The 25,320-nt window shown below is 43.7% G+C and overlaps 1 protein-coding gene across 2 annotated transcripts in view; it reads right to left on the reverse strand.

Annotated features, from left to right (window-relative positions):
* Positions 1 to 25,320, reverse strand: part of LOC144498787 (EF-hand calcium-binding domain-containing protein 4B-like) — a 157,325-nt gene that overhangs the window by 38,304 nt on the left and 93,701 nt on the right. For both annotated transcript variants that reach the window (XM_078220458.1, XM_078220459.1), the window contains exons 6-10: positions 25,096 to 25,186; positions 23,267 to 23,362; positions 11,027 to 11,214; positions 6,076 to 6,147; positions 4,648 to 4,702 (exon numbers count right to left, since the gene is read on the reverse strand). In XM_078220458.1, coding sequence (XP_078076584.1) covers positions 4,648 to 4,702; positions 6,076 to 6,147; positions 11,027 to 11,214; positions 23,267 to 23,362; positions 25,096 to 25,186 — 502 coding nt within the window. The remainder of the gene's footprint in view (positions 1 to 4,647; positions 4,703 to 6,075; positions 6,148 to 11,026; positions 11,215 to 23,266; positions 23,363 to 25,095; positions 25,187 to 25,320) is intronic.

Here is a 25,320-nt window from a genome sequence, read left to right on the forward strand (position 1 = left end):
CACATTAAATTCTGCCCATTGTGTTTGTAAATAACTTGCCTTTTTGCCCTCTGTAGTTATTATAGATTCTTAGATCAAAAATAATGTAGGTAAGCAGCTGCCACACAGTTCTACCCTCAACACAACTAGCTATAAACAAGCAGTTTATACAAGGTATTGGACAATATACCAGCCCAATTGTTGACAAATATTCAACAATGAATGCTGAACTTTTGAGAAAAACTCTACCAGGAATGTAAATGACCACATTTCATGTGCTGAGAAAAGAAGGGAAAAGTTAAAATAGTTAAAAATTTCACCCCAGACAGCCAGCGACTGAGACTGCTGTCGGAAACAGTTGGTGAATCAAAGACGCAATACAGAATAAGGCTTTGAACACAGATCAGAATGAGTTCAGAGGGAAATCATCAAATCAGAATGATAGGATTTGCATCTAAATTTCTTAAAGGGACAGAGTGAAGAGGTGATATTCTTCCCTCCTGTATTGTCATTCGAATTCCTCGCGGCAGTCTTCACAAATAGAGGCTGAGTATCATTCAAATCCAGTCATTTCAGTTGAAAAATCTATAATAACTACAGAGGACAATAAAGTAACATAAGGAATTATTGCCTGCAGAAAATTAGATTTTATTTTCCCCCAGGGGTTTCTTGTAATGAACTTTCTAGAGCTGGGAAGTTAAAACAAGCCCTGAGCAGTGGATTCCTACCTTCCTTCCCACCCTTACACTGATTAAGGGCAGATTTTAATCACAATAAAACTGCGGATGCTGGAATCTAAAACAACAAAATGCTGAAAAATCTCAGCAGGTCCGACAGCATCTGGGGAGAGAGAACACAGGTAAAGTTGAGAGTCTGGATTACCCTTCCGAAGGTCAACCAGGCTCGAAACATTACCCTGCTACAGGTGTTCTCTCGCCACAGGTGCTGTCAGACCTGCTGAGATTTTCCAGCATTTTCTGCTTTTCTTTCAGATTTTAATCGATATTTGTTTGCCAATTCCTTTTTATTAAAATCAACGTGAACCAGTTCCTAGGAGTGCATAAAAAGTGAACTCGTCCTGGGACGTTTGCACATCAGCCACTTTCATAGACAGCAAAGAGTTGGAAGGAGCATTAGTTTCAGACATTGCAATTTGGAGTCCCGCTAAATTTTGAGCAATGTGACACATCGGCAAATTCATCAATACTGAACCTAGCTACAGCTCTGCATATACCCTTTCTCATGCATCTTAGAACAGAAGGACTCGTGCAGAAGTATAATGATGCACTTGAAGCCAGACTAAGATCTTCCCAAACTGCCCTCTATCCACAATTACCAAAAATCTCGCCTTCTGGAAACCGTTAGGGAGATTAAAATTAAATGTTAAAAACAATCGTTCTTGCAATGATTCTTGAAAAATCCAAAGTGCAGGGGAATAAAGTTGATACAATCAAGACCTGTTGAATATAGTTAGCTATCTTCTGGTGAAGATTATCTGCGAGGCACATCGTTATGAGGTTTGGTTTTCATTATTCTATCTTCCTCTAAAGGATTATCCTTCATGCCGATCAGTCTTCCTCTTCCTCATCTGTGAGGACCTTAAAACATACATGACTGGGCACACAGCAGTGAAATACTTGTCATGTAACAGACATAACAGGTTAATGACCCGATATGAACTGTACCCATCTAGCCATGAAATATCCCTTCTACATAGCCTGAAGCTGTGGTTATGGGGTAGTACATAAAAATATTCTGTAAAACTCTGTTTTACAAAGGGAAAGTGGGAAACAGCAAACAATTTGTTTCAAAGCAGCAATTTTCTCCCACTGAAAGACTGTACTTGGCAGCGTCACACTAATTTCAATTGTTAACATGTCAGACCGAATGAACTTGAGACAGGTTTGAACTAAAATCTGGTGGCAAATTATGAATGGAGATCATTAAAGTCACTTAACTTCAAACCCCATAACCTGGACCTTCTCAGTTTTACTTCTAAAGAAAAAGAGAAGAATAAATAGAAAACTAGGCCCTCTCTCTGAATAACACTCGACCCTCTCTCAGAATAACAGGTCGATTGGGGTAAAATAGTTGAAAATGTCTGGAGAACAATTAAGGGACTTAAAAGCAAACAACAACCCATAGTTAATAGCTCAATTTAGATGCCATGTTTCTGACGGTCACCATCAGTCTCTTCCTAAACTTAGGGAAAAGGATTAAATCCTCATGTCGACAAAACAAAATACTACAGATGCTGGAAATCTGAAATAAAAACAGAAAGTGCTGCAAATATTCAGCTTGACAGGCAGCATCTGTGGAGAGCAATAGAGTCCAAGTTTCAGATTGATGATGACTGAGGATGGGGAAGAAATGCCAGTGACACTCACATCCCATGAACGAATAAAAATAACTTAAATCATAAAATCCCCACAGTGCAGAAGGAGGCCTTTCGGCCCATCGAGTCTGCACCGACCACAATCCCACCCAGACTCTATTCCCACAACTCCACACATTTACCCTGCTAAGCCCCCTGACACTAGGGTCAATTTAACACGGTCAATCCACCTAACTCGCACACCTTTGGAGTGTGTGAGGAAACCGGAGCACTCCGAGGAAACCCACGCAGATGTGGGGAGAATGTGCAAACTCCACACAGACAGTGCCAAGCCGGGAATCAAACCCGGGTCCCTGGCGCTGTGAGGCAGCAGTACCGCCCCCGTGCCACCCATTGGACATTGTTTTCCACCTAACATTCAATGTGAATCAAATTGAGTTACTTTTATATGTATGCATAATTTATACTGATAGACCATTTTGTATGATGCATACAAATCATGCCATAGCTGATCCCAATATAAGATTGAATCAAAGGGCATGGTGGTAAAATCAGAACCCATCAGTTCAGCTATCAAGTGTGATATGTTCAACTTGCGAAGGAGTTTTGTGACAATTTGCTCTATTTTTGCCCATCCACGTGATACGATATTTTACCAAGGAAGCAAATAGAGCTGGGGTCCTAGTTTGAAGGAACAGTCCATTGTGCAATATGAGTCACCATGTTTTACTATATGGTATACAGCTGCCACTTCAAGAAGTGAAACCTTTTCTGCCTCTGAAGAATCTTAGGTGGAGAGAAAGGTTTGGAGGCGTTGCCCTTGACTAGAGTCACCTTTGCTTTCGCCTTGCTCTGTCCCCTCTCCAGTCCAGTCCTGGCTGGACCTGCTCACATCACCACTGCCGCTCCCCACTCGAAGCTTCACCACATGTCTTCCTCGCGCCTTCTCCTCGTGGTGGGAGCACCTGGCCCAGTGTGCCTGTGTCCCGACAACAAAGAGCTGAAAGTCAATGGCAAGAGGTGACTCTTACATTGTCATCCCTGTGACCAGAGCTTTTCTGCCTATCAGCAGCACCAGACTTCAGTGCAAAATGGAAATGTGTTCCAGAAAGATTCCCTATAGGACTTGGGACAAATGTTAAAAATACTTGACAATCCCATACAGTACCGAATGGTTGCACACTGTATCAGGGTAATCAAAATGCACCCATATAGTGTGCAAAGTGCATAGGGCAGCACAGATGTGCTGCGCATGTATCTCCAAACCCTACGTTCTGGGTAGAGGACACAGGGAAACATTGGCAAGACCAAGGAAGTGAGGGATGGAGGGAAACTTCCAAAGTTTATGGGAAAATCAATTTGAACTGGAATCATCCAAAAGTTATCCAGGAATTTATTGGTGAAAAATAGAATCTTAACGGTCTCTAGTTGCAGAGGAACAAAACAGCTGATGATGTTGCGTTATCTAAAATGTCTAAGTCATCCAAGAACGAACAGCAGCAGAGTCTCCACTGGTACATAATCTGGCTGGAATTTTCCAGAAGATCCCACAAATGGCCAATGGCGGGCCACCTCTGCCACTGCAAAACATATGACGGGGGATGTGGAGAATCCCACCCTCTCTGTCAATATGCTTTAAACAAACATCAATGTACCTATCGTTTAACACTCTCACTCAAACGGCCTTTGATTGTTACGCAAATTAACCCACTTAATGTCTGTAAAATGATTCAGTGGCTGAAGATAATAACAAAACCTTTGATAATCACTCGGCCTTACATTGTAAACCCGTCACATAACGGATGCCTTAACAGAATTGCATTTCCTCTTTCAAACAAATATGTGCATCCTTAAGGACGTAGCATCCCTTAAAGTTAGTGTATAAAACAAACAGGCTCAACAAACCAGAAAGAAATCTGTGCTGACCAAAAATGTCATTTTTAAGATGTTCTGTTCCTCTCTACACATTGTAACCGATAACGATCCCTCCTGGTGACTGAGGGGACTCTATCCGTAAGTGCAAGTAGCGTGTTTACATTTGTGAAAATGAAGCTGTCCTAAAGCTGATCTGACACATCTTTCCTCCTTTGGGTTAAAGCGGTTTTAACCTGCTTATTGTGTCTAACTCTGTAAATAACCAAACAAACTAAACCAGTTGGTATTAATCAGTCCTGCTGTTTTGTACCCACACAATGATACAGCTGGAAAGGTGTGGAGTTTGGTTTAGACTGGCCCCAGGGAACATAGCGTGGACACACGGGAGGACAGCAGCAGCAACTGCAGCAGCAGCATTTGTCATGTCTCTGCACTACAACTCGATTTTTGAGACTAACCAGCTTCTTGGCTTCATAGGCATCTCTTTCATCTCGGAGTTTCTTGTTCATCTCCCTGATTGAAAGAAAAAGGATTGATTTACAGTCAGCAGTCATGGACACTGCCCTGAACTACACTGGTCTCACTCACTCCATGCAGTTCATCCCACTGACAGTGAACACTAACAAACATTCATAGTTAATTCCCTGCTGAGTAGCCACCCGGGGGAGAAAATCTCAATTTTCAGATGCACACCTATTGTGCTGATGTTAGCTTAAAAGCTTCATTACTCTGGGGTGGCACAGTGGTTAGCACTGCTGCCTCAGAGTGCCAGGGACCTAGGTTCGATTCCCAGCTAGTCTCTGTGCGGAGTCTGCACTTTCTCCCCATGTCTGCATGGTTTCCTCCGGGTGCTCCGGTTTCCTCCCACAGTCTGAAGTACATGCTGGTTAGGCGCATTGGCCATGCTAAATTCTCTCTCAGTGTATCCGAACAGGCACCGGAGTGTGGCGATTAGGGGATTTTCACAGTAATCTCATTGCAGCGTTAATGTAAGCCTACTTGTGACACTAATAAATAAACTTTAAAACTTTAAACTGAGTTAGATGGCTGCCATGGTATAGGTGGTCATCTGAACATGGAGGGCAGAACTTTGCAGCCCCCTCATGATGGGGTGGGGTCATAAAATGCAGCAAGCTATTCAAAACATCCTTTGACTTCTTCAGGACTGGAAAATTCCACAAGTGGGAGGGGCTGTAAAATTCTACCTACAAGCACAGCTTAATGCTAGAAGATGCACCCATCCATCATTTGAAGGACACAGTTAAGCTATTACAAGGGTGGAGAAGCAAGGTGGCATGAACAGTACACAGTATCTGTTTTTTTTAATTCATCCAGGGGAATGTGGGCATCGCTGGCTGGGCCAGCATTTATTACCTATCCCTAATTGACCTTGAATGGAATGGTGTGCTAGGCCATTTTCAAAGGGCATGAAGAGTCAACCACATTCCTGTGGCTCTGCAGTCACATGTTGGCCAGACCCAGATCGGGATGACAGGTTTCCTACCCTAAAGAACATCAGTGAACCAGATGTGTTTTTACGACAATCGATGGTGGTTTCATGGTCATCATTAGATTTTTATTGAATTCAAATTTCACCATCTGTGGCGGTGAGATTTGATCCAAGGTCCCAGAGGGTCTTTGTAATACTAGTCCAGTGACACTACACCATCATCACCACCCCCCAACTACTTGCATTAATGTTTTACTAAATTTAATAAACAAGATAAACAATACCTGAATAATAGCGAGAAAATAACCTATCAAATGTATTATCTATTGCAATCATCTCTTCGTCATCACCAACGTGGAGAAACATTATGCAAATAACTATTTAGAAAGTCAACTTTCGATGTTTGAACTGTCAGTTGGACTCTGGCCATCTTTACCTGAGAAGTTCCAGCTGTCTCAGTAGACTTTCTCTTTCCTTTTGCATGTTCTTTGACACCTTCAGGACATCCCTGTTCAGAGAAAAGCTTGTTTAATGGTTTCAAGATTTCATTTCTGCAGCAGATTAGCCAAACCAAACGAGGGGAGCATGGAGGCCAACAGAGGCATGTGTGCTCACAGTGCAAGGTGTTATGTTACAGTTGCACAGCAAGCATCCCCAACTCTCCCCTTCCCCTTCTGGCAGTCCATCGCTCATTATAGAAATAAAGCCAACCTCAACTGAACAGTAAGGAGGCCTTGTGGCGCAGCTTTCCTGCGTCTGACCTAGAAGCTCCTGGTATTTAAATCCCACCCCAGGATGTGATGGACAAGGTAGGTGTGTTCATAATTCTTCAACCTGCAAGATCTTTCCACACATGCCAATGGCAGGCGGTAAGTGCGGGAGAGACTGCTGGTCAGCTACACTTGATGCAGAGTGGCACTCCTCAAGCCATAAGCCTCTGGCGATAGGCCAGCAACCTGTTCCAGGAAAGGCATTGCAATAGGAACATATGAAAGTCTACCTTCTGTGCCACTAGGTGCAGGAAGAGAAACAACAACTAGAAAGTGTTAAGAGAGTTCTGTTATCTTTACCTCCCCGCCCCTACCCTGGTAAGGTTTCCCTTTTGAGCTTGTTAGATTAAAAACTCCTCAGCTAAGAGAAATTCTAAAATATCATGAGATTAATCACCAGGCTTAATAGCAACTGAGTCATGTGATAATTAGTCTTCCTCCCAGACGTTCCCTAAGTAAACAAAATTATCTGAGGAAAAAACATACGTCATATATTTATAACAAACTTGAATTTCTTGAAGCATCCCTCACTTAGAATCTTATATCATGAAGAGTTCTAGAATATGTTAAGGATTCATGGGGTTTGCACATGAGGTTTGCAGGATGAGATTACAGCCTGTTTAATGAGTAATATAACTCTTATTTCTTTTCAGTTTCTATATATATTACACATATAGTTTAGATTACATTGAAATATTACTTTGAATTTGACAAAGTGCAAATACAAACTATGTTAATTCCTCTAAGAATACCAACGAATTCTTGAATCCAGTTAAAAATAAAAATCAAGATATCCTAACAAATATTAAAACAGCTTATACTTACAATCCAAAGTGCAAAAGAGGCTCACATATTGAAACTTATAATGCCTGCAAAGCGACTAACGAACTTATATCACACCCAGGACTGTCGAGGTCTATTTCAAAAGGGAACCAAAGGAATGTGATTTGCATCTGATAAGCACACGTTGCCAGTGGAGTCAGTGGCTCTGCCTAGACAGTGGCTTCTCAACTCCAGACCCTCAAAATGGATGATAACTCTTTCAACGACTTATGACTGGGACATTATCAGTCCTGAAAACAAAGCCAGTTCCAGACACTAGATAAACATCCCGTTTGAAGTCATTGCGGAGAAAGAAGATCACATGACTCAAGAGACCATTTTGAAATCCCTACATGCCTCCTGAGACTGCTGTTTCAACATCAGCTGGACACAACTCCAGCAAGCTGGCAAACTAAGTCGTCTGTTACCACCTCTGAATTCCACGAAGCCTGCTTGATTTTAAAAGTCTCTGATCAATGCCTGCCAAGTGGTCTAAGCATAGAGAGCCCATCGTGTTACAGCATCATTCATTTCAAGGATTTAACCAGAAACGCATCGGAACTGAACCCTGCCACAAAGAAAGCACCCTGGTGAATTTGACTTCTCTGACTCATGAAATCACGTGAACTAATATTCACTTCTGTGGTTCGTGTGTCGTAAAACTTCATTGTGTAATCATGTGTGTGCGCACATGCGCCTGTTTGTGTGTTGTGGATACTTGTTCCTCAGGTTTTTTTTTGGATGTCATAGAATCATAGAAACCTTACAGTGCAGAAAGAGGCCATTTGGCCCATCGAGTCTGCACCGACCACAATCCCACCCAGGCCCTACCCCCATATCCCTACATATTTACCTGCCAATCCCTCCAACCTATACTCAGGACACTTAGGGGCAATTTTTAGCCTAGCCAATCAACCTAACCCGCACATCTTTGGACTGTGGGAGGAAACCGGAGCACCCGGAGGAAACCCACGCAGACACGAGGAGAATGTGCAAACTCCACACAGACAGTGACCCAAGCTGGGAATCAAACCCAGGTCCCTGGAGCTGTGAAGCAGCAGTGCTAACCACTGTGCTACCATGCCACCGGATGTGAAATAAGCTAACCTTCTGCGATAATCATAATGCAAGTTGGATGCAGATTATTAGTGAACTGGATGACACAAACCAAGGGATTGGGAAACCGCACCACCGCATACTTCAAAAGCAATTCAAACACCTTCTGCTTAGAGACAGGTGGTAAGACGAAATAGGTTTTGTCTATTTGCCTGTATCTCTCTTGTCTGTAACAGTATTCACATATAGATAACTAAACATCGATGCAACAATTACATTCCAATATCATCTCCTGCTAATTTGTTTTTTTTTGACAAGGGTGTTAGAACATAGAACATAGAACAGTACAGCACAGAACAGGCCCTTCGGCCCACGATGTTGTGCCGAGCTTTAGTTGAAGATGCTCTGGGACTAAAGGCAGTTAATTAATACCACATCAATTTTAGACATAATAGATGGGTTGGCAATTTGATGTCACAATGTATAGGCTGGATTTATTTTAGATTGAAGGACAGATGCTAAAAGCAAATTAAACAAAGCCTTTTAACCCTCTTGACCAAAAAGGACAACCAGTACTGTTTTTAAGTTGAGGCTTTGTACATATAACTAATTACAACTGCACTTGTGATGTGATCATTAACGTTGTCCTTCATATGTAGACTATTATTCAGAGTCTCTTCATTACCATTTGGTAGTCTTGATACAATAAAGCAGACTCAATTAGCCTTAGAGTGTTCCAACTCACTGTTTTGTACATCAGCATCGAGTACAAAACATGAACAACATGGAACACAGATTGCTAAATCATTTAATGCATTTCAAACCTAATTCTGTTATTCCAAACTTGTATTCTTTGTGGGGAGAGGAGGGGAGATTGAAACAAAATTACAGCTAAATATTTAAAATGCAGAATAAATAACATGGATTAAAGTAGGTTGGTCAATTTAGCTGGTGATAGATTTAAGCAAGGGTTCTAAACAATAGAATTGTTCTCTATTTCTCACAGGGTGACAGGGTGAATTGTGGAATAACTCCCACCAGCAGTACTCATTGCTTTATCAATTTTGGGAAAAAATTACAACAGTGTGTGTATTATTAGGTGTTAGTATAATCTCAGTCGAGGTGTTTCAGAATGCAACAGCTAGGGCAATAAGATTTTGCTAAGCCTCGAAGAATAGTTAGGTAAAACTGTAACAAAACATTCAGCAACCTGCTACATATTAGTTTTCATCGACCCTGTCCTGGAACATTACCACACTTATCTTCACTGTTTCCTTCAATTTACAGCTTAGCTTTCTCCAGCTACTACCCTTTGATCCACTTCATCTCCTCTGCTACTCTCTTCAATCATGATAGCTTTCTGCATGAATACCCCAGGGATTCAGCAACCTGTCTGTGCAAAGAGTCAATGCCATAAGGAACAGCTCAACATTTAAATTTATGAAGCTGCATATTGCAGGCCAAAGAAATCTGGAACTTAGATCTTGAGTTATGAGGAAAATATGGTTTTTGTAAGGATTTAATCCACCTATGGGCAATGTTGTAAAGTCTATTATCAGCTAACGGATTATGAAGATTATAGCGATCAAGAACAGAGCAACAGATGATCAAATACTCTAGAGGAAACGATAGTTACTGTTGGAACTGGTCAAGATTAGGCAACATAAATTAAATTAGAACGATGGTTAAATGATCAATGGAAGAAGGCACTAATAAGTCATGGAGAGTTCCAGATGTATTCGCATTTTAATCTCTGCATGGCGGTAAATAAGAGACATCTAAATGGCAGAACAACATTTGGCACAACACTCATTTCAGTTGTACTGTTGATTAGGTTAAAGAAAGAACTTCCATATATTTAGTACCTCATTATCACATTAAGTTGTGCCAAAGAGCTTCTCATTCGAATAAATTACTTTCGTAATCCACCTTAAATACTAAAATGACCCCCAGAAATCAACTTCACAATTCTGTTAAGTTTTTCAAACATAATTTTTGTGACCAGATAGCTTTAAAGGAGAATCCTACTTGAAAACCAGCAGTACCCAAATAAAGGGTAGACAGAGGGGTGGATGAAGATCAAGAAAAGCAAAGCGCTTGTTTCTTCTTTTCCTGAGGCAGTTACTTAAAATCTAACCCCAAACCATAGACTATTCTAGTGGGTACTGACCAGGTATCTCCTTGACAATGATTGGGAGCTGTCAATAATCTCCAAGAGCTCTCCCTTGGGCTGTCAACTCTGACTGGACGTATTCCCAGAGGTTTCATAACATAACCTCCTCCAGCCTACTGCCCTGTCCCAAAGTTTCCCACAAGGATCATCCAACATGTCCATCCTCATGCTATCCCGTCTTCCCGCGGTCAACAATTTTGTGCAAAGCAAAATTTTAATTTGCTGATTGGATGATTCCTCACTGTCAATTAAACAACCATTCCACCCCACCCATCACTAATAAAGTTTGTATTTAATAAACAGAATTGTTGAAAGTATTTGTTTTTAAATAATTCTTCTCCCCAGGTTTGGTCCTGGCAAAATCCTGAGGAATAGTACTGAATTCCCAAAGACTCCGGGGAATCCTAGCTGGCCTCTGAATGACCAGCTGAAACGGGGGCTGAGGGAGGAGTATAAGATGTGAGGTAAGTATAGGAGCTAACCTGAATCCCACTATATGTTATTCATGATTGTATAATATTTTGCTTATAGAAGATGAGGAGTGAAGCGACAGTGACTCAGCCTACCTGGCTTTCTGCTGATGATCATACCGGGCCTCATCCTGGAGAACCTGGAGGTTGAATCGCGTAGTCTCCAAGTCCTGCTTGGTTCTATCCAGCTGCTCCTGCAGGTCTTCATTCTTCTGCCTCAACTTTTCATTCTGAATCCTAGTTTCTGTGTGTTCATAGTTAAACTCCTCAAGCTGTTGTTCCAACTGTAAACACAGCCAGCCAGTCAGACAAGATCCTTTGATGTAATGTTATAGCATCCATTTTTTTATTTAGTGGCTTTTCCTCTCCTATTTCCCCACCCTACTTCTCTTGATCCTTACTTGCTACTGATTTCTCCCTTGCTGATCTACACAGAGCTAACCTACCACTGAGGGATCAAACACTGACCCTTCTGGACCCATGTGGCTGAGCTCTGCATCAATTATGACCATTGGAGGTCACACATCTTTTTTTTAAAACTTTATTCATTAGTGTCACAAGTAGGCTTACATTAACACTGCAATTAAGTTACTGTGAAAATCCCCCAGTCGCCACACTCCGGTGCCTGTTCCAGTACACTGAGGGAGAATTTAGCATGGCCAATGCACCTAACCAGGTCAGCGAGCACAGGGTGACAGGTGAATGTGATATGGTGTGAGTTATAGGGAGCAGAGTTTTGGATGGTTACACAAAGCCTGTCCCATCATTTACAAGTCACAAGTCAGGAGTGTGACGGAATACTCTCCGCTTGCCTGGATGAGTGCAGCTCCAACAACACTCGAGAAGCTCGACACCATCCAGAACAAAACAGCCGATTAACCAGCTTAAAGATTCACTCCCTCCATCATCAGAGCATACTGACAGAAGTGTGCACCATATAGGTGTATTGCAGCAACTCACCAAGATACCTTCAACACCACTTGGCCCTGCTAAAGAGAGGGAAGTATGTCAGTGAGTGCTATGCAATACATTTGGTCAAGTGACTGTCATGGCTGACAGTGCGTGTAAGCTGTGGAGTTTGAAAACAGTACCAAATGTTGAAGCTATGCATGTTGCATAAGAGTCATGATTGACATAGATAAGTGAGTTATAGGAATGTATTGAATTGAAGAGTGTTAGGTTAATGGTGGAGTTAGTAAGATGTGGCATTTGAAAGGCATTCGCTGACCTTAACCACCTTGTGGGAAAGCATTGGACTGCTTGCAGCACTGTATGTAAGTCCTGGGGGTTAAACCTTTAGCATTGACTTCCTTGATGCACGCGCTCTCCCATGCTCAGAGATTGCTGTTTGTTTTACAGTTCAGTTACATGTGATTTCATTGCCGCCACAAGTCACAATGCACCTTCCTTTTAAGAGGTCCAGGCCAACTTTAAGTATTGCAGGCTAGCTTTAAGTAATGCTAGCAAGTAGCAATATTGGGCCCTTTGCTGATGTGTGCGGCCAATGAATAGCATGATTATTGCTGGCTGCACTCGACTATTATTACGATGAGCAGGCAGCAGAATGTGTACCTACTGCTTGTATTATATTGAATAGGCATGCAGTAATCACATAGTCAATGCCAACTTTCAGAAGCTATCCAGTTTAGGCCAGTCAGTAACTTGCCTCATGTTAAAACTTGACTAGCAGGAGTGCCCTTCAAAGAAAATAAGAAAATATGCATTTGGAATATGAATGCACATATCCACTGTCTCACAAATGTCACACCATTCAACAGTTCAGCTTTATTATCCCTCCTACAAATACTAGGAAATTTCTAAGTAAACAACTTTATAGACTTAAATTAAAAAGTAGTTAGATGCGATTCGCTACAAATTAAATATTTGCCAAGTACCACTTCAGTTTTTGATTTCTAAGCATTTGTCTCCATTGAGGATTCTCTCATCTCGCTTTTGGTCTCGTGAGGCCAGTTCATAGCTAACTGCTTCTTCAGTCTGCAGCATCTTTTCTGGTTGTTTTACAGCACCTTCATACTGGGAAGCTTTAGCACTGCTGCCTCACAGCGCCAGGGACCTGGGTTCAATTCTGGCCTTGGGTGACTGTGTGGATTTTGCACGTTCTCCCTATGTCTGCGTGTGTTTCCTCCGGGTGCTCTGGTTTCCTCCCACAATCCAAAGATGTGCAGGTTAGGTGGATTGGCCATGTTAAAATTGCCCTTAGTCTCAAAGATGTGCAGGTTAGGCGGATTAGCCATGGTAAATGCACGGGGTTATGAGTATAGGGCAAGGGAGTGGGCTGGGTAAGATGCTCTTTCGGAGAATGGTGCAGACCTGATGGGCCGATTGGCCTCCTTCTGCAGTGTAGGGATTCTATGACTTAAAATGGGTAATTTAAGGGATTAGATCTTCCTAACTTCATGCAGTTAATTGGGATATTCTTTCTTTCCCCACAACTTTACTACTTCATATCTGGAGGATGCTGGAGGGTGTATGATCCTATAGGTGTCAGTTGCTCTCTGATGTCTTTCACAAATGACCAGTTTTCCCTATGTGAGCCTAAACACTGGGTATAACGAACCCTTTTAGACCTCGAATTGACACGACAGACTACAAGGCCAACCAACTCGGCCTAAACGTAACTGCATTGATTGGAATAAAAGCAAAGTATTGAGGTTGCTGGAGATCTGAAATTAAAAAAGAGGAAGTGCTGGAAATTCAGCAGGTTCCGAAGAAGAGTCACACTGGAGTCAAAATCTTAACTCTGTTTAATTCATCGGAGCTCTGAGTGAATTTCCCTCTCCCTTCCCTGAGAGCACTTCAACTGAGATCAATTCATTCAATACCAACTTGCATTTATGTACAGTAAAACATCCTGAAGTTCTTCATAGGATTGATAAACAAACAACATTTTGACATCAAGGACCCTATTTTACCATTGCGTCAAAACGTGGTGAAGGTGTGAGGCCATTAACGCGATCCGCGCCCACGTCTGCGCAGATGGACACTTTACTGAGACCCGGGAATGGCCGTGATCCGATTCGCACCCGAAACGGGCACAACAGCGATTTAAATGTATTTGCATGTATTTCAATTGAATTAACGAACTGCCCGCCCAACTTTATCAGCATTTCCCCCTTTACCACCGCATTCGCCAATCCGGAATCGCGCCAAAATGGACATGCTGAATAAAAGTCTGAATCGGGCACTCCAGCTGCTGAAGAGGCGAGCTCAGAGCTTCCAACGGCTCTCTGACTCAGATCGGTGGTGGAGGGGGGGAGGGATGGAGGCGGGCCAGATCATTCTCTGGTTGGGGGGGGGAGGGCCGATCGTTGTCTGGTAGTGGAGGGGCGGGGGAGGGCCCGATCGTTGTCTGGTGTGGGGTGGGGGGAGGGAGGCGGCCCAAATGTTCCTTGGGGGGTGGTGAAGGGGGTGGGTGGGGAGTGGGGCCAGATCATTCTCTTCGGTGGGGGGAGTGAGGTCAGATCATTCTCTTGGGGGGGGGGGAGGGCGCGGTGGCGGGGGAGTGAGGCCAGATCATTCTCTTGGGGGGGGGGGGGGCGTTTGGGGGAGTGAGGCCAGATCATTCTCTGGGGGGGGGGGGGGGGGGGGTGGCGGGGGAGTGAGGCCAGATCATTCTCTGGGGGGGGGGGGGTGGCGGGGGAGTGAGGCCAGATCATTCTCTTGGGGTGGGGGGGGGTGGGGGTGGGGGGGGGGGGTGGTGTTGGGGGGAGTGAGGCCAGATCATTCTCTGAGGGGGGTGGCGGGGGAGTGAGACCAGATCATTCTCTGGTGGCGGGGGAGTGAGACCAGATCATTCTCTGGGGGTGGGGAGGCGGGGGGGGGGGGGGGGGGGAGGGAAGTGAAAGTGAGGCCAGATCATTCTCTGGGAGAGGAGGAGGGGGTGCTGTGTGAGGCCAAATCATTCACTGGGAAGGGGTGCGGGGGTAGTGAGGCCAGATAATTCTCGGGGTGGGGGAGAGGAGGAGTGAGGCCAGATCGTTCTCTGGGGGGAGGGTGGAGGAAGGAGGCGGGTAAGATGTATCTTTGGTTGGGGGGGGAGGGGGGAAGAGGCCCGGGTCACTCACTGGCCGGGGTGGGGGCAGATGGAACTCTGGTGGGGGGGGGGGGGGGGGGAGGGGGGGGCAGGGAGGTCTGCTGCCACTCTGCGGGCAATTGGTGGGGGAGAAGGGGGCAGGGAGTCGCGATCGGTCTGGGAAGCGGGGGATGGGTGGAGAAGGGGGACAGTGATGTCTGTGGGTGCCATCGCTCCCGCTTTTCGCTCCCACTTTCTCTGCTTTCTGGGGCCCAGAGCCATCTGACACGGGCGTGTTTTTTCAAATTTTTTTCTAACTGCGCATGCTCAGTTCAGAGCTCTGATCATTTCGGGCATGCTAAGCCCTGCCCACAGCGCGATCCAGACCCGCGATTTTTTTCTTCAGGCTGAGTGCGCATGGGGGCGCCTGAAAGCAGATTTCCAAGTCGGATCTGAATTGCGCCTAGATTATTACATTATATAATTATTACATTACAGGTTTTTAAGAATTGTCTTAAAGCAGGAGAGAGGATTAGAGAGGTGGAGAGGTTTAGGGCGTATACCTAAAGCAGGAGAAAGGATTAGAAAGGTGGAGAGGTTTAAGGAGTACGCTTAAAGCAGGAGAGAGGATTAGAGAGGTGGAGAGGTTTAGGGAGTACATTTCTTACACAGCAGAGTAAGTAAACCCAAGACTTTTGAATTCTGTAGAAGGATATTATTAACTGTATTCACAAAGTGAACCATTGGGAGCTTGAATAATTTTTAAATCAAATGGTCGTTCCCTCAGATCCCAATGAACTTGGAAAGTAAATGTGCTGCCAGTTTTTGTAGTTATTTTGATTGAGGTGTGTTACTTCCATAAAGGAATGCTATTTATTCACTATGTATCAAACATCGACCTCCAGGGTTTTATTCATTTGTTTGCATCACTATCTTTGACAGTCCTAGATATCAATCTATTGGTTTGATATGTGACGACCATCCAAGTATATAAGAGCATCCATTCCTTTTTAAATTATTACATTACTGATGTCTCCACATGAGTTACTGTGAATAATGACAGCCTAGGAGATACTAGCAGTGGCATACCCATTGCAGAGGTGGAAGGGCAGGTTTCTGTAAAAATATTGAGATATTTTTATATTGCTTTTATTTTTAAAGAGAGGGGGCCTATAATGTGGAAGGGATTTGTTTGAATCAAGTTCTCAAAAAGCCCTTCTTGGAACCACTGATAAGAAAAGCACTGGGAACACAGGCTTTTATCACAGCAGGGTTGGCATGAGCACATGAATCAGAGGATTGTTTACATCCTTGGATGGTTTAGGGACCAATAAATGAGAAGAAGCACTGTGGCATAAAACGTGTATGAATGAGGCCTCTCACTTCAACTATCTGAAACAAAGGCACAGCTGTAAAACATGTTGCATTCAGCAGAAAGAGAACCATAAACTAAAAAACAATAAGACAGATGCTTTAAGAAAGATCAAGGAAATAGTGCTTTATTGGAAATCCTGGGAGACATGAAGCCACCTTCACAATTTCTCATTACATGCAAGCACGCTAAGTTTTGGACAGAGGGCTAACGTACTTTTCTGTACGCTTGGTAGAGGGTTTACAGTGATTTAAGGTGTTTAAGCTGAAGGAATTCTTACAGGACAGAAAGAGGCCATTCAGCCTATCGGGTCTGCACCAACTCTCCGAAAGAGCATCCCACTAAGGGAGAGGCAGGGGCACAGTGAAATTGTCACTGGACTAGCAATCCAGAGACCCAGGGTAATGCTCTGGGGACCCGGGTTCAAATCCCACCACAGCAGATGGTGAAATTTGAATTCAATAAAGAAAATCTGGAATTAAAAGTCTAATGATGACCATGAAACCATTGTCGATTGTCAGAAAAACCCATCTGGTTCACTAATGTCCTTTCAGGAAGGAAATCTGCTGTTCCTACCTAGTCTGGTCTACATGTGACTCCAAACCCACAGCGATGTGGTTGACTCTCAAACGTCCTTTGAAACGGAGGGCAGTTAGAGATGAGCAATAAATGTTGGCCCAGCCAGCGACGTCCGTAAAAATGAATTTTAAGAAAAGACTCTCCCCTCCACCCTATTTTCTTAACTCTGAGAAAACAAGTTATCAGTCGTTAAATCATATCTTTGTCAAAACAATTTGGTTTGAATTTCTCTTGCTGCTGCATGCACATTTTACCTTATATTTTGCAGGTAGCACTTGTTTCAAATACAGGTGAGAGGCCTTATTCATATTTAACAGCCATCCAAGTCTGTTAAGAGGTTAAGGAAAGGAATATCCAACCATCTCCAAAAGAGGAAAGGAAAGATTGAAATATTTACTACCACGGAAGAGTAAAAGCCCATTCCACAGAGGAATATCGCTTTTTAGGAATAGTTAAAATTTACTGTATTTACCTGAACAGAATGTTATTTTCCAAATCTGGCCTCAAGCAATTGATGCTCCATTGCTGCTACACCCTCCCTCCATCACACAGAAACATTAAGATACATCAAGTAGGACTTACACCTACAGACCTTTAGCTTTAGCTCACTGACTGGTAGCAGTGATATTGAGCATCGGCCAAAAAGAAAGAAAAGAAAGTATTCCCAGGTGACCTTCTCACAACAAAATCACTATTCAGATCCTGCCTTTGCCATTCTCTCTGCTGTAGCCGTGCTGATCACTCCAAAAAAAGCAGTCTCTTTCCTGTTTCAAAGTGTATCCAAATTACCCAATATCTAACTTTACAGTAATAGTATCACTTTGCAGTCAGAACTGAACAGGGAGTCTTTCAGTCATGCCCCTACATATAAACATTTAGAAGGTAGACTGAGAAAAAAAATCTAATGAGGCAAAGCCAAAAAAACTAAGTTGCTTTATTATATACACATCGTGTTTGGCTTAAACAAAGCTACACTTTTTAAATTGCTTTCACGTGGTGTTGATGTCACTGGTTAAGGCAGCATCTGTTGTCAATACATAATTGCCCTTGAGAAGGTTCTGGAGAGCTGCCATCTTGAACAACTGTGGTGTAGGTACACCCACATTATTGTTAAGAAGGGAGTTCCAGGATTGAGTCAGTAACAGTGAAGGAACGGTGATATATTTCCAGATCAGGACAGTGAGTGACTTGGAGAGGAACTTGACGGTGTTGGTGTTCCCACGTATTTGCTGCTCTTGTCCTTCTGGATAGTAGCGGTCACAGGTTTAGAAGGTGTTCGCGAAGGAAACTTGGTGAGTTGCTACAGTGCATCTTATAGATGGTATTCTCGAGTATTGTTGGAGCTGCACTCATCCAAGCAAATAGAGTATTCTATCACACTCCTTATTTGAGCCTTGTAGATGGTGGACAGGCTTTGGGGAGACAGAAGGTGAGCTACTCTCTGCAGAATTCCCAGCATCTGACCTACTCTTGTAGCCACAGTATTTATATGGCTGGGACAGTTAATGTCCGGTCAATGGTGACCCCCAGGATGTTGATAGAGCAGGCTTCAGAAGTGGTAATGTCAGGGGAGATGAATAGATTGACTCTTGTTGGAAATGGTCTTTGCCTGACACTTGTGTAGTGCAAATCATATCACCACAAGCATGAATGTTGTCCAGGTCTTGCTGCATATGGACATGGACTACTTCAATATCTATGGAGTCACAATTTATGATGAACATTTAATCTTCAGCGAACATCCCACTTCTGACCTTGCAATAGAGGGAATGTCATTGACGAAGCAGTTGAACGTGGTTGGGCCAGGACACTACCAAAGAACTCCTGCAGTGATGCCATGGGACTGACATGATTAATATTCAACAACCACAATCATCTTCCTTTGCGAGCCATAACTCCAACCAGCAGAGAGTTTTCTCCCTGTTACCCATTAACTCCAATTTTGTTGGAGCTCCTTAGAAACATATAAAACTACAGCACAAAACAGGCCCTTCGGCCCCACAAGTTGTGCCGAACATATCCCTACCTTTTAGGCCTACCTATAACCCTCCATCCTATTAAGTCCCATGTACTCATCCAGGAGTTTCTTAGAAGACCCGATTGAGTTTGCCTCCACCACCACTGACGGCAGCCGATTCCACTCGCCCACCACCCTCTGTGTGAAAAACTTCCCCCTAACATTTCCCCTGTACCTACCCCCCAGCACCTTAAACCTGTGTTCTCTCGTAGCAGCCATTTCCACCCTGGGAAAAAGCCTCTGAGAGTCCACCCGATCTATGCCTCTCAACATCTTATATACCTCTATTAGGTCTCCTCTCATCCTACGTCTCTCCAAGGAGAAAAGACCGAGCTCCCTCAGCCTATCCTCATAAGACATGCCACTCAATCCAGGCAACATCCTTGTAAATCGCCTCTGCACCCCTTCAATCTTTTCCACATCCTTCCTGTAATGAGGCGACCAGAACTGAGCACAGTACTCCAAGTGGGGTCTGACAAGGGTCTTATATAGCTGCATCATTATCCCCAGATTCCTAAACTCAATCCCTCGATTGATAAAGGCCAGCACACCATACATCGCCTTAACCACCTCCTCCACCTGCGGGGCCGATTTTAGAGTCCTATGGACTCGGATCCCAAGGTCCATCTGATCTTCCACAGTACTAAAGGTCTTTCCCTTAATATTGTACTCCTTCATCCCATTTGACCTGCCAAAATGGACCACTATGCATTTATCTGGGTTGAAGTTCATCTGCCACTTCTCCGCCCAGTCTTGCATCCTATCTATGTCCCTCTGTAACTTCTGACATCCCTCCAGACTATCCACAACCCCACCAACCTTCGTGTCGTCGGCAAACTTACCAACCCATCCCTCCACTTCCTCATCCAGGTCATTTATGAAAATGACAAACAGCAAGGGTCCCAGAACAGATCCCTGGGGCACACCACTGGTGACCGACCTCCATTTAGAAAAAGACCCATCTATACCCACTCTCTGCCTCCTTTGGGCAAGCCAGTTCTGGATCCACCGGGCAGCAGCCCCTTGGATCCCATGCCCTCTCACTTTTTCTAGAAGCCTTGCATGGGGGACCTTATCGAACGCCTTGCTAAAATCCATATAAACCACATCTACCGCTTTCCCTTCGTCAATGTGTTTAGTCACATTTCTGAAGAACTCCACCAGGCTCGTAAGGCACGATCTGCCTTTGACAAAGCCATGCTGAGTATTCTTGAGCATACTAAACCTCTCCAAATGCTCATAAATCTTGTCCCTCAGGATCTTCTCCATCAGTTTACCAACCACTGAGGTTAGACTCACCGGTCGGTAATTTCCTGGGCTATCCCTATTCCCCTTCTTGATAATAGGAACCACATCCGCAATCCTCCAATCCTCCGGCACCTCTCCCGTCTCCATCGATGACGCAAAGATCATCGCCAGAGGCTCTGCAATCTCTTCCCTCGTCTCCCACAGTAACCTGGGGTACATCCCATCCAGACCCGGCGACTTATCTATTTTGATGCCATTCAAAGATTCCACATACTCAATCTTTTCAGTCCACCGCAAGCCCACAGTACATCCACCCATGTCCTTCTCCTCTGTGAAAACCGAGGCAAAATACTCATTAAGCACCTCTGCCATTTCTACTGGCTCCGTACTGATTTTCCCGCCTTCACCTTTTATAGGCCCTTGATGCCACACTCTGTCAAAGACTGACTCGGGGTCAAGGGCAGTCACACTCACCTCACTTCTTCAGCTCAGCTCTTTTGTCCATGCTTAGAACAAGGCCTCAATGAGATCAGGAGCTGAAGGGCCCTGTGGGAACCTAAACTGAGCATCAGTGAGCAGGTTATTTCTGAGTAAGTGTTTCTTGATAGCACTATTGATGACACCTTCCATTACATTGGTGGTGATTGAGAGTAGACTGATGGGACAGTAATTGCCCAGGTTAGATTTTTCCTGCTTTTATGGATGAGACACACTTGGGCAATTTCCCACATTGCCAGTGTTATAACTGTACAGGAACAGTTTGGCTAGGGTAATGACTAATTCTGGAACACAAGTCATCAGTAATATTGCTGGAAAGTGGTCAGGGACCACAGCCTTTGCAATATTCAGTGCTTTCAGCCATTTCTTGATATTGCATGGAGTAAATCGAATTGGCTGAAGACAGGCATCAGTGACACTACAACCTCAGGAGGAGGCCGAGACACAGTAACTTCATTGCAGTGTTAACGTGAGCCTTACTTGGACTAATAAATAAACATTTTTTACTTTAAAACTCATCCATGCAGTACTTCTGGATGAAGATGGTCGCAAATGCTTCAGTCTTGTATTTGGTACAGATGTGCTGCACTCCCCTATAATGGAGAATGGGGATAATTGTGGGACTTCCTCCTCTTCCTTCTGTTGTCCACCACCATTTATGACTGAATGTGGCAGGACTGCAGAGATGGATCTAATTTGTTGGCTGCAGGATTTCTCAGCTCTGTCTATTACTTGCTTCTTCCTCTGGTTGGCATGCAAGTAGTCCTGTGTTCTAGTTTCACCAGGTTGACACCTCATTGTTAGGCATGCCTGGTACCACTCCCCGAATGCCTTCCTTCACTCTTCATTGAACCAGGCTTGATTCCCCCAGCTCAATGGTATGCTAGAGCGGGAAATATGTTGGACCATGAGGTTACAGATTGTGGTTGAATACAATCTTGCCGCTGCTGATGGCCCACAGTGTTACACGAGTGCCCAGTTTTGAGCTGCTGGATCTGATCAAAATCTATCACATTTAGCACGGTGATAGTGCCAGACAACACAATGGAAGGCATAGTCAATATGAAGACAGATTTCATCTCCACAAGAACTATGTGGTGGTCACTCTTACTGATTCTGTCATGTAGAGAAAGCTTGCCCTCAAAGCCGTTCGACTGTGTCTATATCTCTTTTGATATTTCTTACAGTTTATAGTCAGAATGAAAGGCTGGCAAAAATCACCTCCTGAGCAACCTGGACCAAAGACTTCAACAAAATGGGCATCTGGTGCTTATTGTAATAGGCTAACAAATATATAATTTACAGTTTTGTGGAACAATTTTAACATTTGGAACATTTACATTATAGCTATCTTTCATCTAGGTACAATTGTTCAGATAAAACACTCGTGAATAAAGAATTTTTTAAAAATATTCATTTGTAGGATGTGGCTAGGCCAACACTTATTGCCCGTCATTCATTGCCTTTCAGAAGGTGGTGATGAGCTGCCTTCTTGAACCTCAACAACTGCTGAGATGTAGGTACAGCCACAGTGCTGTTAGGGAAGGAGTTCCAAGATTTGACCTAGCAACAGTGAAAGAATAGCGGCATAGGTAGCACAGTGGTTAGCACTGATGCCGCACAGCACCAGGGACCCAGGTTCGATTCCCAGCTTGGGGCACTGTGCGGAGTCTGCACATTATCCCTTTGTGTGTGTGGGTTTCTTCCCACAGTCCAAAAGATGTGACAGTTAGGTGGATTGACCATGCTAAATTCACTCTCAGTGTACTCGAACAGGAGCTGGAGTGTGGCGATCAGGGGATTTTCACAGTAACTTCATTACAGTGTTAATGTGAACCTACTTGTGACACTAATAAATAAACTTTAAACTATATATTTCCAAGTGAGGATGGTGAGTGGCTTGGAGAGGAACCTCCAGGTGGTGGTATTCCCAGACATCTGCTCCCCTTGTCCTTCTAGATGGTAGTGGTCATGGATTTGGATGCGATGCCCAAAGTACCTTGGTGTGTTCCCACAGTGCATATTGGATACCATAAGATATGGGAGCAGAATTAGGCCATTCGGCCCATCGAGTCTGTTCCACCATTCAATCATGACTGATATGTTTCTCAACCCCATTCTGCCGTCTTTTCCCCAGAATCTCTGATCCCCTTACCAATCAAGAACTTGTCTATCTCTGTCTTAAATACACTCAAGGCCTCCACAGCCTTCTATGGCAATGAATTCTACAGATTCACCACCCTCTGGTTGAAGAAATTCCTCCTCATCTCGGTTCTACATGGTCACCCCTTTACTCTTAGACTATGCCCTTAGATCCTAGTCTCTCCCACTGATGGAAACATCTTCTTCACATCCACTCTATCCAGGCCCTTCAATATTCTGTACACACTAGTGCCACTTTTCATCGGTGGTGGAGAAATTGAATGTTTCTGTTAGCAATCACGCAGACTATATTTTAAACTTCTTAAATGGAACTCTATTTCTCCCCCTCCCACAAAATTTTCTCTATGGAAAAATTGTCAAAAAACAACCCATAGTTAACCAATACGTTGAAAAGACCTGTGAGCCTTCATGTAAGCCACATCATACCTTCTTCTGCTTGAGAATTATATTTTCTAAGTCCTGCTCCTTACTCTTCAGTTCTCTCTGCAGCTGATGGTTTCGATCGCTGTGCTTCCATATATCCTGCAGGGATGTATTGCAAGAGCAAGTCAATTAAAATGCTGCAGTGTACTAGTTAGCCTTTCTTTAGCATCCTGTGGTAAAACTGAGCTGGTTATAATACTCTGTCCTTCCTTGGAGTAACCATATTTTTAAATCAAATACAGGAGCACAGCCCATTTGCCCACATTACCCAAGACCATGGAGCACGCTCTAATCCAGTTCCTGGGACATCCACACTGCCTCATTCCACTCACTGCCCATCAGTCCTGTTACTAGCAGCAACAGTACTTGGCCAATTTCGCTCTAGGGCTGTTTTCCCTTCAAACAAATTTCATAGGAAATATGTGCAAGACCTGGTCACGATCCAGGGACTTGACCCCTCTATAAACTGAAGTGCCTTCGTGAGTCCACCCTTCTTCTGCTTGAAGGGCGATTGGCATCCCTTCTGCCAATCCAAGCACTCACTGCCACACAGCCCCAGCCACTTTATTGACTAACCCCAGGGCAGCTTGGGGTCACGTGGTTTCCAATTTGAACCCAAGTAGTCACTAATTGTATTTGTTTGGGGCTGAGTTTCATTAACTGGGGTCTCTTCCAGAGAATGTTGTTTGCCCAGGAACACAGTACCTCATCTGGGGACTGTCCCTGGAATACACAGACATCTAAATCTATAAAATAATGAGGGGCATTGATAAGATAGATAGTCAACATCTATAGGGGAGTCTAAAACTAGAGGGCAGGGTTTAAGGTGAGAGGGGAGAGATACAAAAGGGTCCAGAGGGGCAATTCTTTCACTCAGAGGGTGATGAGTGTCTGGAACGAGCTGCTGGAGGCAGTAATAGAGGCGGGTACAATTTTGTCTTTTAAAAGATGGGTATAGAGGGATGTTGGCCAAATTGGACTAGTGGTAAAAATAGGGTGGCATGGACAAGGTAATCCATAAGGCCTGTTTCCATGCTGTAAACCTCTATGGCTCTATGACATCTGGCCACCCTACCCTTGGTTAACCTGCTGTAAAATGCTTCATTTGTTCTCTGCTCATGACCAGTTAGGTTCCAGAATAACCGTTCCCTCTTTCTCCAGTACAAGATGCCAGCCCTGGCTCAGTGGTCAGATTCTGCCTTTGAATCAGAAGGTTATGGGTTTAACCTCCACTCCAGAGATTTGAGCAGGTAAACTCGGCTGATGAGTCAATGAAAAACCAAGATGGTGCTGCATAGTATGAAGTAACATATTTTCAGAAGAAACATTAATGCACCATCCTGGCTGCCCGCTCAGTAGATGTCAACAATCCCATGGCACTACTTGAAGAGGAGTTTTCCCAGCATCCCAACCAAAATGTATCCTTCAGCTAACATCTTTCAAAAGATTTTCTAGTCACTTTAAGGAAAAGGGAAGAACTTGAATTTATATATCATCTTTCACAATCGCATGACTTCCCAAAGTGCTTTCACAGCCAACAAAGTACCTTTGAAGTGTATTCATTGTTATCTTGAGGGAAACACCTATTTGTGTATAGTAAGGTCCCACAAGCCACAGTGAGATAAATGACTAGATTATCTGCTTTATTAATGCTGGATGAATGAAATATAAATGCCATGTGCCAAATTTAACATATAATGGATAGGTTCCTTGGGATACACCAAAACATAAGTTCATATCCAGAGTTCTGAGGGAATGAACTTTATTAAAAGCTGTTTAACAGAAATGGAAGATAATTGAATTGACAATGCCTCCAAAGCAAACTCAGTTACCTGACTCAACAGCTTCTCTTTCTCTTTTTTAATCTGTTGCTCCATTTCTTCATACAGGTATCGGACCTCTCGGTCATGATCGCACTCCCTCCTGGATTTAAGGGAAAGAAAGGAGCTTCAGACTAGAAAATAGAAACTCTCTGCACACTTTCACACTACTTGCGGCAACAGGCAGATACTGAACAAAACAAATCATCTTGAAATAACCTTTTCTTAATTTAACAC

Source organism: Mustelus asterias, chromosome 9 (genome assembly GCF_964213995.1).
Source record: "Mustelus asterias chromosome 9, sMusAst1.hap1.1, whole genome shotgun sequence".
In the NCBI taxonomy this organism is placed as follows: Eukaryota; Metazoa; Chordata; class Chondrichthyes; order Carcharhiniformes; family Triakidae; genus Mustelus; species Mustelus asterias.